This window comes from Papilio machaon, chromosome 14 (genome assembly GCF_912999745.1).
Source record: "Papilio machaon chromosome 14, ilPapMach1.1, whole genome shotgun sequence".
In the NCBI taxonomy this organism is placed as follows: Eukaryota; Metazoa; Arthropoda; class Insecta; order Lepidoptera; family Papilionidae; genus Papilio; species Papilio machaon.
The window spans coordinates 6,900,773-6,923,252 of NC_059999.1; the positions used below are offsets into that span (position 1 = coordinate 6,900,773).

A 22,480-nucleotide genomic window follows, 5' to 3' on the forward strand; every position below is an offset into this window, starting at 1 on the left:
TTATGTAAGGAGCTGAGACGTCATTGTATGATTCATGGGGTCGTAATATTACAAGTCACGTGCCGACCTCGCGGCGAAAGCGATTCCGCATACCCGCGCGATACTCGTCTCGCTAGAACTGCCAAAGGATTTGTGGTGATTCTGCTTATGCGAGAGGAATCTAAAATATATCACTTGTCTGCGTGCTACTAATTTGATTCCAGAGATATTTAAACATTTTATTAACTAAAGATAGCAGTAAGAAGGACAGGTATGTTAAGTTTTTATATAATTTTAAATTACATAAATGTTATGTTCATTAGTTGTAGGTAAATTGCTTGAAAAAAGTTTTTTCGGAGTTTCATGGTCATAGAAAAATGAATCAAAAATATACTCTACTAGTTGTAGCCCTCGATTCCGTCCGCTCGGAATTAAAATTTCGTAATAAGTAGCCTATGTATTCTTCCAGACTATGTTTTACATTTATACCAAATTTCATGAAGATTCGTTGAGTCGTTCTGGAGATAACTTCAAACATCCATCCATCCATCCACCCATCCATAAATTTGCATTTATAATATTATTAAGATAGTAAGAAGTAAGATAAGATGTTTATAAATTGCGAACAATTAGGCGTTGCGTTAGGTTAGGGCGTGGTTCGCCCAACCGCGCCCAGGCATGCCAAAAAAAATGGGGCACCGTTGAAATCTTAATTTTTGCTTTTAGAGCTAAAAAAAGTTTCTAATTTAAATATGAAAAATAATCAGATACAAATATTATCAATAAAATTCAATTATATATAATTGAATCGAATTTAAATTACAGAGTAATTATTGTTTAATAATCACAACATAATAGATATTTCTGACATTTCAATGGCTGATCTCATTTAGCAGAATTATCATTTAATTAATAACGAATTAAATATATATACTTTTGAATAGTTACAAATAAGTATAGAATTTAGTTTTTACATTTCATTTGAATGCTTTTAATTGCGTAATAATTTTTACGCATAAACACAAATCTTATCGTATATATTAACATTATTTATTCAGGAATATTTTTAATGACATAGTAAGTATGGTTAATGAAAATATTCGAATGGCGGATTCGAATCCACCACCGTTGATAGCTTATCTATGTTGCGGGAGGGTCCGTACTCTTAAATATTAAGCTCATGAAGCTTCAATTTATTAGAGATCGATACTCATCAAGATCCTTTTCCGGGGTAATTTGTAAATAATTCTAGTCGCTTATTGTTGTGAATTCAAAGCACAAAAGGATAATTTACATCTACTTTCTTAAATTTCAGTTTGAATAAAATATTTAATGGACTTTCTGGAAGGCGAAATGTTTCATTTGTACTCTGTGAATGTTTCGGAGATAAACTGATTTTCACGGCGACTTGCCTCTCCTGCCCTTTTCACTTATTTATTATCAGCCCTGGCACAAAGAAACGAAAGTGGTACTCAGAAGGTATTTTTCTAAAAAAATACTTTACTACAATGTACTTTAATAAACTGACTTTGTCACAAACTAGATGTAACTTAGCAAGGTTTATACAAACTTCTTTGGCCCACTGGACATAGTTAAAATTAAATAACAATTTAAATACGAAAGAAGTCTCAAAACTTGTGAGACATCTTTGTCTACGTAGGTCTAATAGAACTAACCGGCTTCTCGCACTGTGTCAGATATGAAAATCGCATAATCCGGGGCTTTCTGAGAGCAAAATACTCGTTTAAAATATATTCTCTCTATTATGTGAAAGATAATGACAGGGATGACGATATGTTTTTTACAGAGTTCTTGGTCTCAGAAACCAATCGAAATTTTCCTTGAACCATTAATCATCTGTTGTCTGTGCTAAGGGAAAGGCTACTCGATTACTCCCCGCGGGTTGCTATCGATCATAATTAAACCGCTCAAAATTTTGTACCAGTGCTAAAGGTATACAGTTTAGAGTTCACATGATTATAGGGCGATATTGTCGACCATTTATACCTGAACCCGATAAACAGTCTCTATACTTTTTTGCTTATCTATTTCGATATTTGAAAATCCTAATATATAATTTAGAGAGCAATGATTCAGTTTTGGACTCCCCCTATTATAAAATCATCGTATCGATTTTAAGGAAACAAATAAGTATTCTCTAATTTATCTGGCATATAATATGTATCACTATCTGTAAACTAAACATTCGCATTTATAGTATTAGTAAGGAGTAAGTTATAACATAAAAATATTTTACATTACCTACCTTCTACTGTAAATTATCTAACGTGAATAAATTCATCATCAATAACTTAGTTACGTTTATGGTCTTTTTTGATGTACTGTATAGCTAGGCAATATTACTAAGCTTACTATATCATCCTAATATTATAAAAAAAAAACAAAAAAATGGGACCCATCTGCAAGCACTTCCTTTCGATTAAAATATTTTTTATCAAAATCGGACCACCAGGGGCGGAGATTCGCAGTAACACACATAAAAAAAAAAATCAGTCGAATTGATAACCTCCTTCTTTTTGAAGTCGGCTAAAAAGTGAATGTTTACATGGATGGATGGATGGATGTTTGTTTGAAGGTATCTCCGTAGCGGCTCAACGGATCTTGTTGAAGTTTGACACAGATATAGAACAGTCTGGAAGAACACAAAGGCTACTTATCAAGTTTTTTTTTTTAAATCCGCACGCACGGAGTCGCGGGCGCCAGCTAGTGATTATATAAACAAATCGGTAAATACAAGTTATACGTGTTTCCTATTAAAATACCTTTTCCACCGTAACAAATTTAATCAAGAAAGGTGGAAGTTATGAGAGGAAATGAGTAATAGCACCCTCTGTTTATGGAGCAGGAAATATTTAACAAATTAAACTCCAGATTAGAAACAAAACAAGGTTGAAATTAATTAATATTTAATAAGCTTTTGAATAATAAATTAATGGAGTAGAGATTTTTCTTGCGCTTCTTTGGGATGTGTAAAAGAATTATATCTTGTAAGAGCATGTACGCGTAAATGTATGAAGGTGGAAGAGGCGAGAGATACGTACTGGTATCGCGCAATAGTAGGCAGAGCGACCTAAGAGCTTGGTGACCTCCCAATCCGGTAATAATAACGAAGTAACAGCCCGAGCCGAGGCTCCTGAGGGAGCCCTCGAGCCTAGTTACTCTTAAACGAGGTTTAGGCTAAGCGCCATCTGCGCCCGGACACCTCAAGCCCAGTAAAACTGTAAATGCCTCAAGGCAAACAGTGACTACTCAGTCACAAAAAAAAAAAATGGTGGGCAGTGGTTAATGCCTACCCCTCTGGGCTAAGGGCGTGAAGTTTGTTATTGTTTTTGAACTATTACCATATCAGCAAAGAGACGTCAAATTGATTATTATGGTGTAAATATTTTAACAGTGAAGTTGTAAGACCTTCATTATTTTTCTTATAAAAAAAAACGAAAACTCTTGATTACGTTTTCAATTTCCAACAGGGATGTATCAAAAATAAAGTTTATTTGAAAAGAAATCCAGCAGAGGTGTATTTTAAAGTGTATCCTTCCATTAAACATTAAATAAATACAAATGCTGAAGCAGCTTATGTTTACGCCTGTTTCTATTTCCAACGGACAAACAACGTTATCGATATATTTCCGGCTGTGTATCGTTACTTTTATTCTTCTTGACGTGCTGTGAAAAATGATCACTAAAAGCTATGAAACAATAAACCTTATTGCTGAACAAAATAGAGCTCAAAATAAATTAATCGAAGTACGTTTGCCAAAGTCCCAGGTGGTACTACCAAGCAAAAATTGTAGTGTAATGTTCTGAATGCGAAATCCGTTTTGGAAATACATTTTATTTTGGTATTTTAAATGTCCCGTTAGTACGAATTGAAATAGACATATTTATTGTACACAAATTTTAAAAAAAAGGAATGATAAATAATAAAACCCATAAGCGATACTATTACTGTATTCAAAACATAAAACAATTTTTACAAACTGTGAAACACTTAAAACTGTTACACTAAACATCAAGATTTAAAAAAAAATCTAAACATTTTTACATCCATTTACTTTTTGCTAAATCGTCACAATTGCTAAGGACTAACTCTTTATTCAGCACTTCTCAACTTACACACAAATTACAATTTAAAGCGTGATACAAATTTACAAAAACAGACTTACACTTTCCCATTATTAGATATTTTAAAGTCACTTAGGGAGTTCCCAATCAACTGCATCGTTGTATTTTTCCGGTTCCTTTAATGGAACAAATATTGCAATTTTAGATAATGCACCTGAAACAAACCGATGAGACCTTATGATAGAAACCTTTTTCTAACCTAACTTACTACGTAATATTGCAAATTTTTACTCTAAAACAAACCTGTGATGATTCCACCAATGATCGCAATAACCAAGGTAGCGACCAACCCTTCAAACTGCGCGAGCGCTTGGTCGCTAGATGGCGCTGCTGTAGCGTTAGAACTGTTACCACCTCCACCACTCTAAAAAATTGTAATTTACAATTATATTTTTAGCCGACTGATGATGGTAAATTTCTTTGTGACTGCCTAGAGCCTAAACAACTGAATCGATTTTGATGAACAATATGTCATTAGTTTTGTATTTTTTCCTTTTGGGTCATAGGTAACAATTATGTCAATACAAAAAACATTGTTTTAAATTGCAGTCAATAGATGGCGCTAGATCATTCATTAGTCAAAATTCACTGTTTTTTTTAATTCTTCTATTTTTGTAAAATAAATGTGTAGGAAATAATAGCGGTAGATCACATTTAATGTGTATTGATACTTTACCAAGGCCGGGAACACAACACTCAATTCATCCCCGTAAACATCAGCTGTGGCCATATAAGCAAACATGATAGAAAGAAGTCCCGAGTACACGCCTGGCATTCCATGTAGATTGTGTACTCCGCAAGTGTCTATGATACTGGATTCAGTAAGTGTTGGCTGTAAAATTAAATAACTTATGCATTACATAAATATATGTATGTACTATCAATGAACGAAAAGTAGAATTAAATAAACTTTGATTTCATTGTTATTTATTGTCAAGATGTATTAACAATATCTTAAAATTTTAACTTAGTTCACGAGGTTATGTTAAAAACACTTTGCACCTTATGGTAATAGTATTAACTGTTTTATCTTTCTTTCTTTCTTCTTTCTTTCCTTTCTCTTTCTTTCTTTCTTTCTTTCTGACAATAGATCAACAAAACAATCAAGAGTTTAATTGCAGGTCGATGACTTTTGATGCCTTACCAAATGTAATAATAATTTGAATACCTACCGTTAGATATGAATATCCAAGTACACTTATAAATCCAGCACCGACGCCTATACCGATGGCTCCACCACAACTAATGTGCATGTTACAAACTGCTCCCACAGCGACTCCGCCAGCCAGGGTCGAATTCTGAACATGCACCATATCCAACTTTCCTTCTTCGTGAACACAAGATGATACAATGAATGTTGTTACCTACAAAAATAAAGCAGATTTTCTTCAACTAATGGAATGAAACATAGGTTTTAGGTAACTATCAGATACTTCTCTGGCGTCCAAAGAATAACCTATTAAAATTTTTAAAATTTATCCAGAGAGGAGCGCACAGTAGTAAAACATACATAAATTAATTTTTATTTATTTAAAAATATTCACAACAAAGTTAAATTTATGCAAATTTTAATGTAATTTCAACTTACGGTCGCCGCAGCCAAAGAGAGATATGTGTTTATGACCGCTCGTTGATATTCAGCGTTTGAGTGTGTTAAACCAGAATTAAATGATGGCCAGTAAATCCAGAGAAAAAGTGTACCTGCGCAATAAATAAATTCATTACGAAAAAAAAATCTCTATTGCATTTCTCTATCATATTTAAATATCAATAAGGCTGTACTCTTTCGAGAGAGGAAGATAACGAATCTAATGGAAATTCACTCGTTAAAATTAGTTCTATCGGACCATTCAAAGACATCATACATTAACCCGTAAAACAAAACCCTCTCATCAATCCGGGTATGTATCAGTGCAATGAATTTTACAAAAGACTAGCTGTCGCCCGCGACTCCGTCCGCGCGCAGTTAAAAAATGGGGGGGGGGGGGTTATGAAAAATAGATGTTGTCCGATTCTCAGACCTACTGAATATGCTCACAAAATTTCATGAGAATCGGTCAAGCCGTTTCGGAGGAGTACGGGAACGAAAACTGTGACACGAGAATTTTATATATAAGATATAACACAGTACCTAACATAGCCGTCATATCGGAAGAATATATCGGCTTGTTTAATTGATTCGGTTGATCGCTCTTTTTTTTGCGGCCGTAAGCCATTGCCCAACTTGCAGCAAGTCCAAAGTATGCACCAAACGTGTGTATAGCTAATGAACCACCGACGTCCGTTGCCTGTAAAGTACCAAGAATGTTTTGAAAATACAAAAAAAAATTCTGTGAAAAACTAAATATGATGTATGTATTTTTTTACATCAAAAACAATATATCATCTTTAAAGAATAATTCCAATGCGATTTTTTGAATCTGCGACTTATCGTAGATTTCTGATACCAAAATCACCTTTTAAAACACACTGTTATCGCTGTTTTGTCAAAGAAAATTTGTTATATAAAGTGGTTTTGGTCTCAGAAACCAACGGTTAGGTGAACTTACTTTAAACTTTGATGTAATAAGCCAAAGGTTGAAGCAGGCGAAAACAGTCTCGATAATTGCTATAAACAGTAGCTGGTTCACAGATGTAATGCCGAGAAGTGCACCAAATGTGATCAGTATCGTTGCCGCCATAATATCAGCTTCTGTATGCATATTACAAATATGTGTTAATAATAAAATATTTCAAGTTAACACATTCACTGCCACCAGTTTCCTGTGAGCTATTTTCGCATGTGAAATTATAGTCGCATATATATCTCAAAGTTCTACATCGTTTAAATTTACTTTATGCATCCTCATAATTACACATTTTACAGATGTTCGCATGCATGAGAACAGATGTTTTTCATCCTTATTGTGAAATTTTCCTAATTGGTATCTACCAAATACTTATTAAAAAAGTTTTAATATATTAGTAACTAGCTTTTACCCGCGACTCCGTCCGCGCGGAATAAAAAATAGAAAACGGGGTAAACATTATCCTATGTCCTATTCCTGGTTCTAAGCTACCTGCCCACCAATTTTCAGTCAAATCGATTCAGCCGTTCTTGAGTTATAAATAGTGTAACTAACACAACTTTCTTTTATATATATAGATTAATAAAATTGACTGATTTCAAAATATTACAATTACGAATATAAGTCAAATAAAACCTCATACTTCAAAATCAATCAAAGGTAGAGGAATATCAAAGAAAGTATGGATGAATTATGTGAAAGAGGATATGCGTAAGAAGAGGGTGAATTCAGATATGAAGGCTGATAGATGTATGAAGAAGTAGTACATACTGTGCCGACTCTCCATATAGATCTCAATCAACAAATAGAGAAACAATACTTACCAAGTATAGTCATCTTTGTGATATAAATAAATTTATCTTCCATATGGTACCAGGACTGGCAGAGCAGTGCCCATTGTATTATAAGAGCAGCGAGGAAAAGGTTGAACCCAACGCCGCTGTAGCTGTATTTCTTCAAAAAAGTCATAAGAAACCCGAAACCAATGAAAATCATTACATGTGTGCCTTCGAATCCTGTAACAGAAAAAAAAATCTTGCATAAAAAAAGATCTTGTTTGAAAACTACTTGATACATAGTTACGAGATTGTGACCAAATGCGAATAACATCGGGTATTATTTATTTAAATTCCATTAATTATTTCCCATGTTATGTACTTATTTTTTTTTGACATATGTAATCTATATTGAAGTGATACGCGGAATGGAATACACGTGCGAACACATGCGAAGCTTCGAGCAAGAAATAGTTTAAATTATGTTAAATTATATTATGTTGGCAATACATGAACACGCTTCAAATAATTATCAAATTAGATTGTGTTATTAATTTATGAATATACTGGCGTCTTAATTTGTACAAATTAATGTAACAAATACCAGCTCTCACATACACTCATTCATTTATCACGCAGCACAAAGAGCGACAATTTATAAAATACAACAAAAGACATCAACAAACATTGCTATCAGCAAATTTTTATAATGACATATTGATATGAAATGTTTCCATTTTTACGTAACATTACTCTTAACAATGCCTTAGTTCCTTTATTTCTTTAGACCACTACTTATACAGTAAATTTAAAAGGTACTTTACTACTCTACTCTAAGTTAGGGGTGACTAACTAGACCATCGTCAACCAAGTTGTTCCATTCGGGTTGGTTGACTTCACACATATCTTTAATTTCTTCTCAGATAAGTGCAGGTTTCATCACGATGTTTTCCTTCACCGTAATAACGTCAGATAAATGAAAATCGGATGGATAAGTTGAAAACCGAAAACCACATTGGTTCATTGCGGTATTCGAACCCAGATCCTGCAGATTGCAAGTCAAGTGTATAACCCCTGAGTTATAGACGCTCTCGTTCGACGCTTGAGCATTTTTCCTTTAGCGAAATAATATTTAAAACTAGCTTTTACCCGCGACTCCGTCCGCGCGGAATAAAAAATATAAAACGGGGTAAAAATTATCCTATGTCCGTTTCCTGGTTCTAAGCTACCTGCCCACCAATTTTCAGTCAAATCGATTCAGCCGTTCTTGAGTTATAAATAGTGTAACTAACACGACTTTCTTTTATATATATAGATATAGATGTTATCTTGAACAAATGAATCCTTACAAATATGAACTCAAAAGGTACGGTAAATAGTAATTAAATCCGCGACTGTCTCAATTGTTACCAATACGCCGTCTGAAGCTCGGCTTAGACGGAACAATCGTCCCTTATTACAGGGGATATATCTTTCCTATACCGTACGGGGCAATTTCATAGGACCAGATGTTATTAAAGGGGATGAATGATCGAATAAAGGATAAGGTCGATCCACGTGGAATCGTATTAATCCCGACAGACCTTGTATTAGTGTTGAAGTAATTCGAGGTGAGATCGATTGAGTGAACTGTATAGCATCCATTAGTAAGCTTAACCTGAGAAGATTGTCGACGATATTGTGTAATTATTGCTAGAAATTAAGCAAGTATGAGTTATTAATTTAAAATTATGAAAATAAAGTCTAACAATCAATAAACTTAATATTTTTTGCTTGTAATTCCAAAAAAAATAATCAAATTTGATGGTTAGTTTCGTGAGATGACTACGCGAAATAAATTCTTTGGTTTATTTTTCAAATACAGTCGCTAGAATTAAAATGTGACATACAATAGTTTACCTAGTGTGTAGTATCAAAGCTGAAATACGACCTGACCTCTTTACACTCTACATACAAATTCTTTTAAGCAATTTCAGTGGACCTTGAAAAAAAAAAATTGCAAAGACGACTTTACAGTTAAAATTTAAAACCTACACTTTTAATTTTATATTTAAAATTTAGCTCAACGCTCTTAATTTTTAATTTATTTTGAAAAACAATACTTGTTAAGATTTTATTCAAAAGTATTTCGTTTAAAATCGTAGACTGTCTACGATCCATGTAGAGTATTGTAGACAATCTACGAAAGTTAAATATAAATATAAATTTACTCGATATTAATTGCTTTGTTAACGAGTACGTCAAACAAACAGCAAAGTCAATACATTGGACGTATACTATAAGTTCACAAACAGGATTACAAAGCTACTTTGCTACGGGCTACATGCATAATTAACGTGCTACGAACTTCGTAGCTTTGTAGATGTCTATCCACAATCTTAACGTACTCAGTTTCCACTACAACAATTCAAGATATACATTAATCCTAGTAACTTCAAATAACAATTAAGAGTAAGGAAACAATTAGTGGTACTAAAATAAGAATTATAATATCACATTTTACTTTTATCTCAATATCTTTGATCGTTGTAGTGTGTGATGTACATAGAATGGTTTTAAATTTCCGATAACAAAAACTAAGTAACTCTTTGAGACATTAATGCACAAAAAGCGTTTTAACGCGATTAGGTTTTTAATTTTTTTAAATTAAATTACTGCTTGAACATTAAAACTATCAATATGCAATATTAATAAACTTAAAAATATTTGTACAGACTTTTTAAAAGTACAGTTTTGCTGTTGTAACATCTTAATGTTAGCACTATCCGACATCGCACGGGAGCTCCAACGACGTAACGCATCACCCTCCCCTCGCTTCGTTTCTTGTCCGTTGATCCGTTGAAACATCGCAAGCGACGACGCACCGCATAAATGTGGTATGACATATAAAATCTAACTGTGTAAAACGACGCAGCATTAATGGTGCGACAACACAACACACTTAGGCCTTGCCCTTTTTCGTGTTAAAAAATTATGTTTTATGTACAGGTGTTTCGTCGGTGGAAATCGAAGGTTAAATAAACAAATGACAACTCAAAATAAGTTAACCGTAATCTTTGCTAATATTTGAACAGATTAAACTTCAATGGAACGAAACCTTTCCACTAAATTTCACCGAAATCATTGGGTATCGAAACCCTAATTAATAACTTACGGCATCGTTTCTATATTGACCCAGTTAAGGTAAGCCTGATTGAATTATTTTGGTCACCCATAATAATGAGGCGCATTACCTTAAACATAGATATCAAATTCAAAAAAGAAAAAATACATCATAAAAAACACATAAATAGTAATTAACTTGAAAAACCAAGTAACCAGACTGACAGATATCGCGCTTATAAAAAAGTCAAGCCAAGGTTACAATGGAATGGACAAACATTACCCTCCTCTTAGACGGGCAAAAAGTAGAACACACATAAATCTTTTCTTTAAACCCTGTCATGTTCCAACTAGGGTATCTTTTAGATGCTAAAAATCTATATAACCTAATGTTATAATTCATGACGTAATAACAAACCACATGAGTATGAGGACATTTGTATTTTTTTGCATACAGATAGGATAGGACAGGGTGGTACGAAGCGACTTAAGTTTTTTTACATCAGTATTACATTTTAAGTATTAAAACAAAAGTTTTATCTCTACAATTTATAATCACCGACCACATTGTATGCATCCAATTCGGAATATAAAAAAAGGTAAATTATAGCTTTCCCGGCTTTTGAATGTATGTAAATTATAGATGAATATTTGTATAGGGCTGTGACATCCACAGTCTTCTTTTAGGGTTGATACTTTAATTAAATTATATATATTTTTAAAATGTTTAACACATCTGTCTATATTAAACTAGTATTGATGAAGATATCAAGTTTAAATTTTATGATAAAAATGAATTTATTTGAAAGAGAATTCTATACTTCTTAAAATACAATACTACTACCAGATGGACCAACGTATTTTCAGTTATTTAGTTAACTTTCTTATTATTGTATAGAAAGTTTTACTTTAGGATTTGTAGCTGTTTATTTACAGTAGAACGGTAAATATTAAAAATTTTTACTGTACAATATAAAAATTTGTAATTTAATTTTGGCAGCCCTTAATTAAAATTCTATCCTCTGACCTGAATTCAGCGTGTATAGGAAAACTGGGCGGAACTTGTGATCTCTAAAAGTGCTCGTTGCTTCTTGGTGCATTTCAATTAAGAGGGGGGAATGATGGGGGAGCGGTATGTTTACGCTAACACCAGCCACTGCAGTGATAACTTTAGCGTTTAGATTTTAAAAAGTCAACACGTCTACAAAAGTTATCAAGATTTTTGACAATTTTACTCGATTTTTAAAAAGAAGAGGTTTTCAATTCCTATTAATTACACAAAGTGTAAACATCACACATGTTATTTAATTAGCTGTTGGTTTGGTCGTACAAAAGTTCTGTATAAAACATATCGTCATTCCTGTCGTAGGTCGATTTTAGAACTAAAATATATAAACTTATCGAACTGTGGATGACAAAGCCCAAATAACTAAGGCATTTTAACTACGAATAAAATACTAGTAACTACGAATACTTATGTACATATGTGCTTTTGTGTAATGATTACTTCAAGATCATGATTTCAAATTAACTACATTCAACTCATTAGGTAAAGTTTCCGTCCAATGTACTACGATCTATGAGACTATCATGTAATGGTTTTCGATTCACTGAGCTTTTCCTACATCCATTCTAAGATGTACAGTAAAAGCTCATTGGAGCACACATTACAAAATAAATAAGCTCGCTGTTCATGCACTTCACTATAATGGCTACTGAGCGAAGTCTTACACGTTAAAGCTTATGCTGTTAATAATAGAAACATAGGAAAAATAATGTATAACAAAAAAAAAATAAAAAAATACAATAATGTATGTTAAAAAGTATTCAAAAATGTGAGATATACAAACAATTTGTTTATAATAGATAGATAAATCTGCATAGTTTTAATAAAAAATATTTATTTTCGTCAGTACTCGCTCCGCTCGTCACTATGGTACATTTAACATAAGCATCGCGTTGATTGGCTCATCTCGAGCTAACGGCGTTTAAATTGGCCGTGAGAATGACAACGGAATCCGCTCCCCAGTAGGGGTCAACCTCGGCTACGTAAAATTAATGTACAGTATCCGATACGGTTCAATTCCATATAATAGGATTCTATGAGGGGAATTGAGTCTTAAAACTACCCGATAAGAATGAAGCTATTGAATTTCGCGCAAGTCTCACATGTTCTATTTTTATTCATTATAAGGTGGCAAACGAGCAAATAGGGCCTCGGTGACTTAGAGGTTAAGCACTTGACTTGCAATCTGCAGGTCGTGTTTTCGAATCCCGCCATGTACCACTGTTTTTCAATTTTCGATTTACATATGTAAATTTATCCAACGTTCTTAAGGTGAAGAAAAACACAGTGATTCAACCTGCACATATCTGAGAAGAAATTCAATGATATGTGTGAAGTCAACCTAGACGCACTGGGCCAGCGTGGTTGACTATGGCTTAGTCACCCCTAAACTTTGGGATAGGCTCCGAGCCCCTCGGTGAGGACGTATAGTGAGCTGATGATGATGATTATGAAACGAACAAATGGCCACTTGAATTCGTCGAAATAGCGAAGCGACCACTGCCCATGGCCATGTGCAATTGCAGAGGCGTTTAATCAACGGAGGGGAAGCATCATCTGCCACATCCACTTCCCCTTCCCATCATATCCTTATAAGAAGGGAAGGGAACGTGGATTAAATTACTCTGCCGGTAGCAGTAGGCATATTCGCATTATATACTTCTAATGTGACGAAAGTAATTCTCAATGTCTTCTGTATAACGCATCGATTTATTGAAGGTTTTTTTTAATGAATACAAAATATTTTAAATGACTAGTTCACTCGTGTAATTCGCGTATAAAAATTAAACAACTGATTGTTTTGTTGTTTCCAATTATTTTAAATAATATTAGAGCAGTCAAAAATGTCTAAAACCATAAGAAATCTTTAGTAGAATATTCATCATCATCAGCTTACTATAAGTCCTCACCGAGGGGCTCGAAATCTACCCCAAGTTAGGGATGACTAGGTTATACAGGCTGGCCCAGTCTGGGTTGGTGAACTTCACACATATCATTGAATTTCTTCTCGGATATGTGCAGGTTGTAACACGATGTTTTCCTTTCGATAAGAACGTCGGATAAATGTTCATATGTAAATCGAAAATCTAAAAACACATTGGTACATGGCGGGATTCGAAACCAGGACCTGCAAATTGCAAATCTAGTGCTTAACCCTCGAGCCAAGCAGAGTGTAATATAGAGTATATTATACCTAATTAATAAAAATAATAATTGGCCATATATTTAATAAGCTCATAATAATTTCTCGGAATCAATTATAATTGGCTAGGCGTTCCTTTCATTAATATCGAATTACACGTCGCTGTGACGTCACAACAGGAGGATGTCACGCTCACCTTCACCTCGTATCATTAATGCTTATAATTAATAGAAATTAAATTACAAAGACGTGCTTGTTAGAAGGTTGCCAATGTTACACTAATTAGTAATATTATCCTGAAGATGAGCTCCTTTGATATTGTTCCTCATATAGATAGTAAGAGTTATTTTTATATCTAAAATTTTGATACATATGGTTTAGATTAAATAAGATTAATTAGAAATTTACACAACAAAATAAGAATTTTCCGCAATTTTGATTGCGTTTTTTTGACATTTTCAGGTTGAGTAATTTTGTTTCTTTTTGCCATTTCGCTCGCTATTTTACTTAACTGTAAGGTATTTTTATAGTTGCTAGGAAGTAGAAGGAAATAATGTCCTTCTCGATTCTTCTATTTCATTCTTACTTCTCCTATATTTACATGTGTTTCAAAGATTACAAAAGAAATGGAATAGTTTTATGATAAATCGATTACTCTTATATGAAAACAGATAAATCAATATATTCAGTTTGCTTCCTTTCGTGTTTTTTATTAAATAAATTTTTTTAAAAACGTTAAATAGAACTGAGTGGCAGTATCATTAAAATGTTAATGGAGGTTTATACCTTTGAAGTTGCGAACCAGTCCGACCATGATCGCAACACACAGTTCTCAACGGCGCGTGTAAACTTGTCGTTTCAAAACGCCAAGTGAAAGAGAATAAATCACTTCATACTGGTAAAGTTAAAACAGAGAGCTATTACGAATATTTGCGGTCTGCGTTTTCGTAACGTCATCGACAATTTTTTTTTTTTCAAATGTGTCTTTGTACTTTACGCCCAAAATGTTATCGTTTTCATCATTTTCCCGCAAATTTTTATGCTACGCTGACGACTGACAGCTGCCCCTTAAACACAAGGATACTTAAACCTTCGAAACTAATCGTCGATCCTAATCGTGACTCGTGACATAGCACACGCTCCGTCCTTCTGCCACCATATAGCAAAAAAAAAACTGTACACACAATACCAAAAAAAACCGTACATACAATGTTGAGTCGTCGACTCAAGTCGTCTATTTGGTTAACGATTATAGTGACAACACGGCTAAGACCAAATTGTTGTCGCTACAAATTGTTAACTGTTATAGATTTGCTGCGCCATCTTGAAAATTAGGACTTTTATTACAAAGATCCTGACAAATAGGTTGCGAACGACTGGCTTCAGAAACTAAAGCGCCTGTGTACTAACTCTTAGGACATTGTACTGCGTAAGCTGCTTAACGACTAAAATCGTCAGATTTCGAAGAATTTACAATACCTTGTGTACAACGGACCTAATAGTTAAATCATTGAAGTTATATAAAGTGAACACCTTTGCTTTGATGATTTAAATTTTCGAGGTATCTGCGATGAACTATACAACATTTCCTTCGATATTCCAATAAAATCTAGACTGTAAAAAAATCAAATACCTTTTATATCATGGTCCTTTTCACCTCCGTACCTCGCGAACACGAAGTACAAGACCATAAGGATCACTTGGAATAAGAATAACGACATAAACTTCATTATTCTGTATTTTTGTAGCATGTCTGAAACAAAAGAAAAATATTTGGTTTGATATTTTATGAGACAAGAGATTAAAATTTGAGTAGAACTCATTATTTCAACAAAGCTATGCAGCAAAAATACTCTAATACTAATTTAGTGACAAGAATAAATTATGTTATATTATGCAAGAAACTGTCCGTGTGTAATAATGTGGGTCTACTTTTATGTCACAAAGTATACAAGTTGTTTAGACTAGTGTCTAATCAGTCCACGCGGCGCTAGTGTGTTCGGCTTGCATCTGGTATATCCCTCCAGCGCCACTCCAATAGGTGTAATTTAATTTAAATCTACGTGAAACGTAGAAAATTGGTAAAAGAGATAAAATCGTGTTTATATGACCGTGTGATTTAAACATTAAAACACATGGTGCACTGTATTACTATAAAAAAAACCTGTAACCGACTATATATGAGTAGACTAGCTGTTGCCCGCGATTCTATCCGCGCGGCATTAAAAAAACTTTTTAAGTAGCCTATGTTTTCTTCCAGACTATGTTCTACATCTATGCCAAATTTCATCTAAGTTCATCCCTTCTTGTGATACCTTCAAACAATCATTCATCAATCCATCCATCCATCTAAACATTCATATCTATCTATATATATAAAGGAAAGTCGTGTTAGTTACACTATTTACAACTCAAGATTGGTCGAACTGATTTAGCTGAAAATTGATGGGGAGGTAGCTTAGAACTAGGAGACAGACATAGGAACTTTTTTTATTTTGTGTGAATTTTTTTATTCCACGCGGACGGAGTCGCGGGTGAAAGCTAGTTTATAATATTATTAACATATGATTTATTGAATATTGAAAACTTACACTAATGGATTTTCTAAATGGGTTTTGTCAACCCAGCAGGTCTTCCTTTCGCACTGTGACTTCACTTACAATTTAAAATGCCATTTCCAAAATTGATCGAAATATTTCTAAATCATATTTATAAAAAATACTTTTAAAATTTTGATACGAATGTCTTTTGATTTTTAAATGTCACAATTTATAATTTAATGACATTATATTTACTTCTTTATTACTGCTGGCATATTAATGCATGTCTAAAAAGTCTTAATACCGCTGGCAGTTGTAATACAATTCTGCTAGGGTTAATTTTTTTTTATATTTGATTAATTTGTTCAGAGCGTCAGTGGTTTAGGGGTTAAGCACTTGACTTGTAATCTGCAGGTCCTGGGTTCGAATCCCGCCATTTACCTATATGTTTTTAAATTTTTGATATACATATGTACATTTATCCAAATTTTCTTAGGGTGAAGGAAAACATCGTGATACACATATTTGTTATGTCAAAAATAAAAATAAAAAACAATAGTAATTATTTAAGTTGGTTATAGCATTCACCTAGTACAATAACCTAACCTTAATAAAAAATGATTGATTCGAGCTCTAATAGATGAAATAGCGCAATCTATTGTCTGAAATATTATAAAAAAATGTCAAACTACGTTAGTTGAGAATATGCTAGAAATTATTTAGAAATGTAAGAATATTGAGGAGAGTGAGGATTGAACTCGTTTTTCTACAATTTAAAATTTTATTTTTACGTCCATTGCATATTTTTTGTGTCGATGTTATATATCCTATGTCTCTTAGGGCAAAACGACAAATTGAACGAAACCTCACTCGTCCAAATCGATTCATTCTTTTAGGATCTAGGTCGTCACAATAGAATTTTCATACATACAAACCCACATACATAAAATACTAACAAAAGCGCGAAAAACAATATCATTATAACAGTCGGGTAATACTCGTAATAAGAAGAAAAAATTAAAGATATTTTCTTTATATAAAAGTTGTATTGTTACACAACTCTGTTTATGAAATATTCTTGTTGTCTCAAAGAATTAAGGCTAGAGATAAGAAAATTATTCTTTAACGACTGGATTAATGGCTCGCTGTTTGAAAAATCTTACTTTAGTTATCTGCTTAAAGTAAAACAAATTCAGAGCGATTTGAAGATTTTATTTATGTCTTAAATGTTTGTAATCGTTATGACGTAATCTCTTTTACTTCATTTCTTTTTAAATGTGCTCAATAGTGTTAAGCTTTGGGTTTTATTTCAAAGTTGTTGATGTTAAAATATCTTTTATAGCTATGTTAAAGAACCTAAATCATGTTTCATTTACATACCTTAACATTATAAGGAAATGGCAACAGTTTGATTTTTTTTTATAAACACTAAGAACGAACTTAATATCTTTACAAGAAATTTTTGGGCTTGTATGTGATGTGATTTTTTTTGTAGTAAAATTAATATTTTTTTGAATTAACTTATAATGTGTTTGTTCGCCTAAAAGAATAAAACGTAAGAATTTATAATCTACCTCAAATGTTCAATTAATACTCAGTTATATTAAAAAAAATGGTATTGAAAAGAAACAGACGAAACGATAATGATAATGATAATACATATTTTATTTGATTAGTTTCACTTTAAGTTTCAATTAAAACATGTTTGATAAATATGTAATTTGTTCGCTCGTTGTGGTAATCGAAAATTTAATTTCGACTTCAATTTCAGATGTAGATCGCCGGACGGCCATTATGCAATTGACTGAACGCGAGTGCATAAATTTTTCAAATTTACTGCCATCCTCCCCGTCACCATTTTGCAAGTCATAAATATGTTAGTAGTATTCGTCGTTTTTTTTTCGACAAGGGTGGTATCGTGAAATAGTATCAATTGTATTGTATTGTAATTTGAAAAGAATTCTGTTCACATTTATAGACAAGGCTACCTGAACAAGTGGGCATAAGTCACATTAAATTATGAGAGCACACTAGCGCCCTCCTGTCAACATCAAAAATAATCACAAGATCCTCTTTGACAACACACAAGATCCTCTTTAACGTGACAGTTATAGTATAACTGTCACGTTATATTGTTATTTTATGTAATTATCTATGTTTTAATTATATTCTGACAGAACTAACTGCGATAGCAGCGCCTCTCTCATTGGTTAAGATATCTTTCTTTGACTATAGTATTTTTAAGACTATCTTTAATTTTTGAATCAAAACTTTTTTTTAAATAATTTACATAGATAACACGAGGTTAAAAATTAAAGTAACCTGCACTTATTAGTTACATGTTATTAATAGAAAAGTTTTCAACTAATTTTTTAAAACTTTTCGCATTTATTAATAAAAATCTAAATGTTACGTAATTAGTTATGGCACACCACTAGGCCCGAGCCCCAGCCAATACACGCGGTGACAAGGGTTTGATGATAAGGGTCATTGCCATAAAATGGATAATTGAACCTTTTAATACCTACGTTTCAATTCATTTTGTTTGACATGATTTGGCTGCCAAAACTTTGAATTTAAAATTATACTCGTAGTCAAACAAAGTTATTTGAATCGGTGAGAGAGGCGCTGCTATCGCAGTTGGTTTTTTCAAAATTTATAAAACCTACTTAGACACAGCAGATGACTTAAAAGACAAAAAAGACATGAAAGCTACCGTACAAAGTGAATCTTGCTTGTCACATTTTTTGACGTTGACTAGGGGTTGTCATAATTTAGTTTGAGTTTGACTTATGACCATGTTTCAGATAGTCTTATCAGTCTATACGCATACATTTATCTATTCAGTTATATTTTTCATTGAAGTTATTTTATACTTAGGTTCAAGAAACGAGTCAAGTCGAAAAATCTATATTTGTATTCACTTTTTATTTCAGAATTTAATTATATGAAAAATAATAAAATGTAGAAAAGAATACTAATATAAAAATGTTATATTCAAATTACACATAAAAGCGTTCTCATTTATAAAAAAGCATTTCAAAATATTTTAATTTAATATCAAGCAATAAAAAGAAAAATAAAAATACCTGCGAATTTTCTGTAAACAAATTAACCAGAAGTTTGTCACTCTTGCGACGTGCCTGAAGAGCATCTACTTGTCCGCTGAAGTGGATATCGTGCAAAAATAAATGATACCGTGCAACTACTAATTTAGAACTATTGTAAGTTGACGAGACGCACTACAGTTGATTGTTTGCCGCAAAAGTAGTAATGATAATACTAATAGTTTCCTTGTTTCTTTGAGAAATATTGTAATAAACCTTAATATTGATAATTAAAATTGACATTTCCGTATTATGTTTAGAAGAAAAGTAGACGAACCATTTTTATATTTGGTTTTACATTGTTGTTTAAGAGTTGTTTTAAATTAAAATTTTAATTTCAAATGCTAATGGACTGCTAATATATATACGATTAAGTAAAGTTGTTGTATTATGTTTAAATTTTATAGCGCCGTTTAAAGGAATATAACAAAAAAGGGCTCAAGAAACAATACAATTTAATTTGAGTCATACTTTAATATCCACTATTGAACTGATTCACTTTTTAATCATTGATAACATTTTTATCCTTACAAATAGCAGTTGCCCGCGACTTCGCCTGCAATGCCTGCTAAAATATCTAGTAGTAAATATAGCCAAGATTTTTTTTAATCGATACAGTAATTACAAAGCCTATTCAATACAAACTAACAATCTTATCTTCTTTATAATATGAGTATAAACGAAACCATTGAAATAAATATTTTCCTTGTCATTGAAAAAAAAAAAAAACTATTAGCGAAGTTATATTTCATATTTACTGTAGCATACCTTACTACGTAATAATGTCAATCTACATATAAAATTATATAATGGTTTGGAGCAAACATGTTTGTTGGGCGGCCCCTACTTTAAAATTACCTGTAACTTGTGGTTAAATTGACGTCATTAGAATATTCAATATTGTTTTCATTTCCTTAGGGAGATGGGGTTGTGACTTTATTCAATAAGATGTTAAAATAGTCTTAAAAAATAAAAAAAAACATATGTTGGTTGCTCTGCATATAATAGGCGAACACTAAGAATAGAACACGGACAAAGGATTCAAAATTCATCCCCTAAAAGTCTAAGGGGGAAAGGGATAAAAGCTTATGTCGAGAACATTTTTCAGTAGAAACTTGAAAACAACTAATTACGTCCCCTTTTCTGGAATTTTCAAATTCATCCTCCACGCAGACTACTCGAAAGTCACTGGTACCAGCTAGTACAATAATGTAACATTATGATGTAAATACAATATTATTAAAAGTACACGTGACATGTGAATGTACTCGTTTATTTCAGCTCATTTATTCTTCTATGAGTTTATTGTTCACAAATAAATTGACCTACTTCTGATCAGGGCCCAATCAATCAGTTCAATTATTTATAAATAGTATTTACTAAATAATACTGTACATGATTTTGAACAATTATAAATGTGGATCGTGTAAAGTTTGATGAATATTTCCAGTATCAATTATTTGGTGTAGTTGTTTAATAAAAAAAAAAAAAATTGGAACTTTTTTAAATGCACTCTGTTCAAAAGCGCAGTTATTTTATTATTACTTGACTGGCTTAGAAGAGTAATATTTTCGCGGGTTTATATATTTTTATGTGGCAAACGAACAAGCGCCAGCGTGAACTACTATACATAGCGCCAAAATAACGAAATAACCGCTGTCCATAGACTTTCGCATTTGAAGATACGTTGCTTACTTGACGACAAAATATTTCCGTCGCCATCTAATAGGCACTCCTCTTATACGACAAATGTTTCTACCACTGTTAAAGGTGTGTTCCATTTCAAGTTCGATGGTGACTTCCGGTAGATTAAACGACTGAACGGAATTAGACCAGTGATGTATCATTTGATACGTATTCTTCTCCTGAGTGAGATTCTTTTTCTTAATTTTTATTAACAAATAGAGTTATTTTAAAATTTGATTAACTTCATCATTAGCTAAAATAAGTCATATATGTAACTTTAGCGTTGTAAAGACCTATGCCGCTCTTATTTTTGTAATCCATTCAATCCCTAAATCCTGTAATAATAACATTTGAAATTGGAACTCCAACAATTCTCGAGTTGAACCTGTTATAAATTTAGAAAAAAAAACTAAATCGTCAACAAACGTGATATCTTTATTGGTGATAAACGTTGACATAATTTTTTATCACTTGACAAGCCTCTTGTGTATCGTGATTTAATAATTTAGAAATATAATGACATAAACATTTGCTGAGATATAACTGATGCTCTATTGCGACTTAGTGGTTTTACATAACCTCCTATACATTCCATCCGAGAGGCAAGAGTCTTTGCCAAGGTGACTAGGCTTTGGGTATTCAAGATAGGCCAGTACAAATTGATTGACTTCACACACATCTTTGATTGCTGTTTAACCATCATAACTCAGTACATAGCGGGCATCAAATCCAAACATCTAAATTAAAAGGCGATTGCTTAACCATTTCGTTATAAATGCACATTTTTTTGTTAAATTAAAACAAGTTGCCGCATGAGCATTAACGCTTTCTCGGCCACTACCTATTAAGAGCTGCTATAATTGACTCTTTGGCCATTTGTAGTTTAATAGTCAGGTAATAAACTGGCCGATTGATTGATTCAAAAAATTCAAGCGTTAAAATAATGTAAACATAGTTCTGCGTCGTTTATGGTTACTATTTGCATTGAAAATAATAAACAATTTCGTCAGGGCGACGCAACGAGAGTTGTTTACGTACCGTGTTTGAATCTAGTCGATCGATGAAGCGCAAATTCAAATCGTGCGAGAGACTCGTGACGTATCAATTAGCACTGTACGATGGGAATGGAGTTTTATTTGTTTGTTTACACTTTGTGTTGTAACTTTTATGATGCAAATAAATTTGATAATAAATCTATCAACGGTTGTTTTATTTTATCATTTAGTTATAGAGCAAACTTAGGAAATGCGTTCACAGGATAGGATTAAATATAGTTTAGTCGCTTGGTAAAAAGGCGATTAAGATTAATTAATGATTATGGATAAGAAACTAAGACTGCACACTTTTTATTTGCTTTAAATTTATTGT

General features: G+C 32.7%; 1 protein-coding gene across 2 annotated transcripts; it reads right to left on the reverse strand.

Annotated features, from left to right (window-relative positions):
• Positions 1–3,942: 3,942 nt before the first annotated feature.
• On the reverse strand, positions 3,943–19,489 carry LOC106708379 (ammonium transporter Rh type B-B). Of its 2 annotated transcripts, none has more exons than XM_045680906.1 (10): positions 19,409–19,489; positions 15,413–15,532; positions 7,517–7,708; positions 6,675–6,817; positions 6,257–6,413; positions 5,714–5,826; positions 5,298–5,489; positions 4,802–4,957; positions 4,369–4,489; positions 3,943–4,279 (listed from the first exon to the last, which is right to left on the reverse strand). In XM_045680906.1, the coding sequence occupies exons 2-10, from the start codon at positions 15,528–15,530 to the stop codon at positions 4,194–4,196; spliced, it is 1,278 nt and encodes a 425-aa protein (XP_045536862.1). In that variant the 5' UTR covers positions 15,531–15,532; positions 19,409–19,489; the 3' UTR covers positions 3,943–4,193. The 2 variants fall into 2 exon arrangements, with proteins under 2 accessions (XP_045536862.1, XP_045536863.1); XM_045680907.1 differs by lacking the exon at positions 19,409–19,489 and adding an exon at positions 16,371–16,449.
• Positions 19,490–22,480: the final 2,991 nt, after the last annotated feature.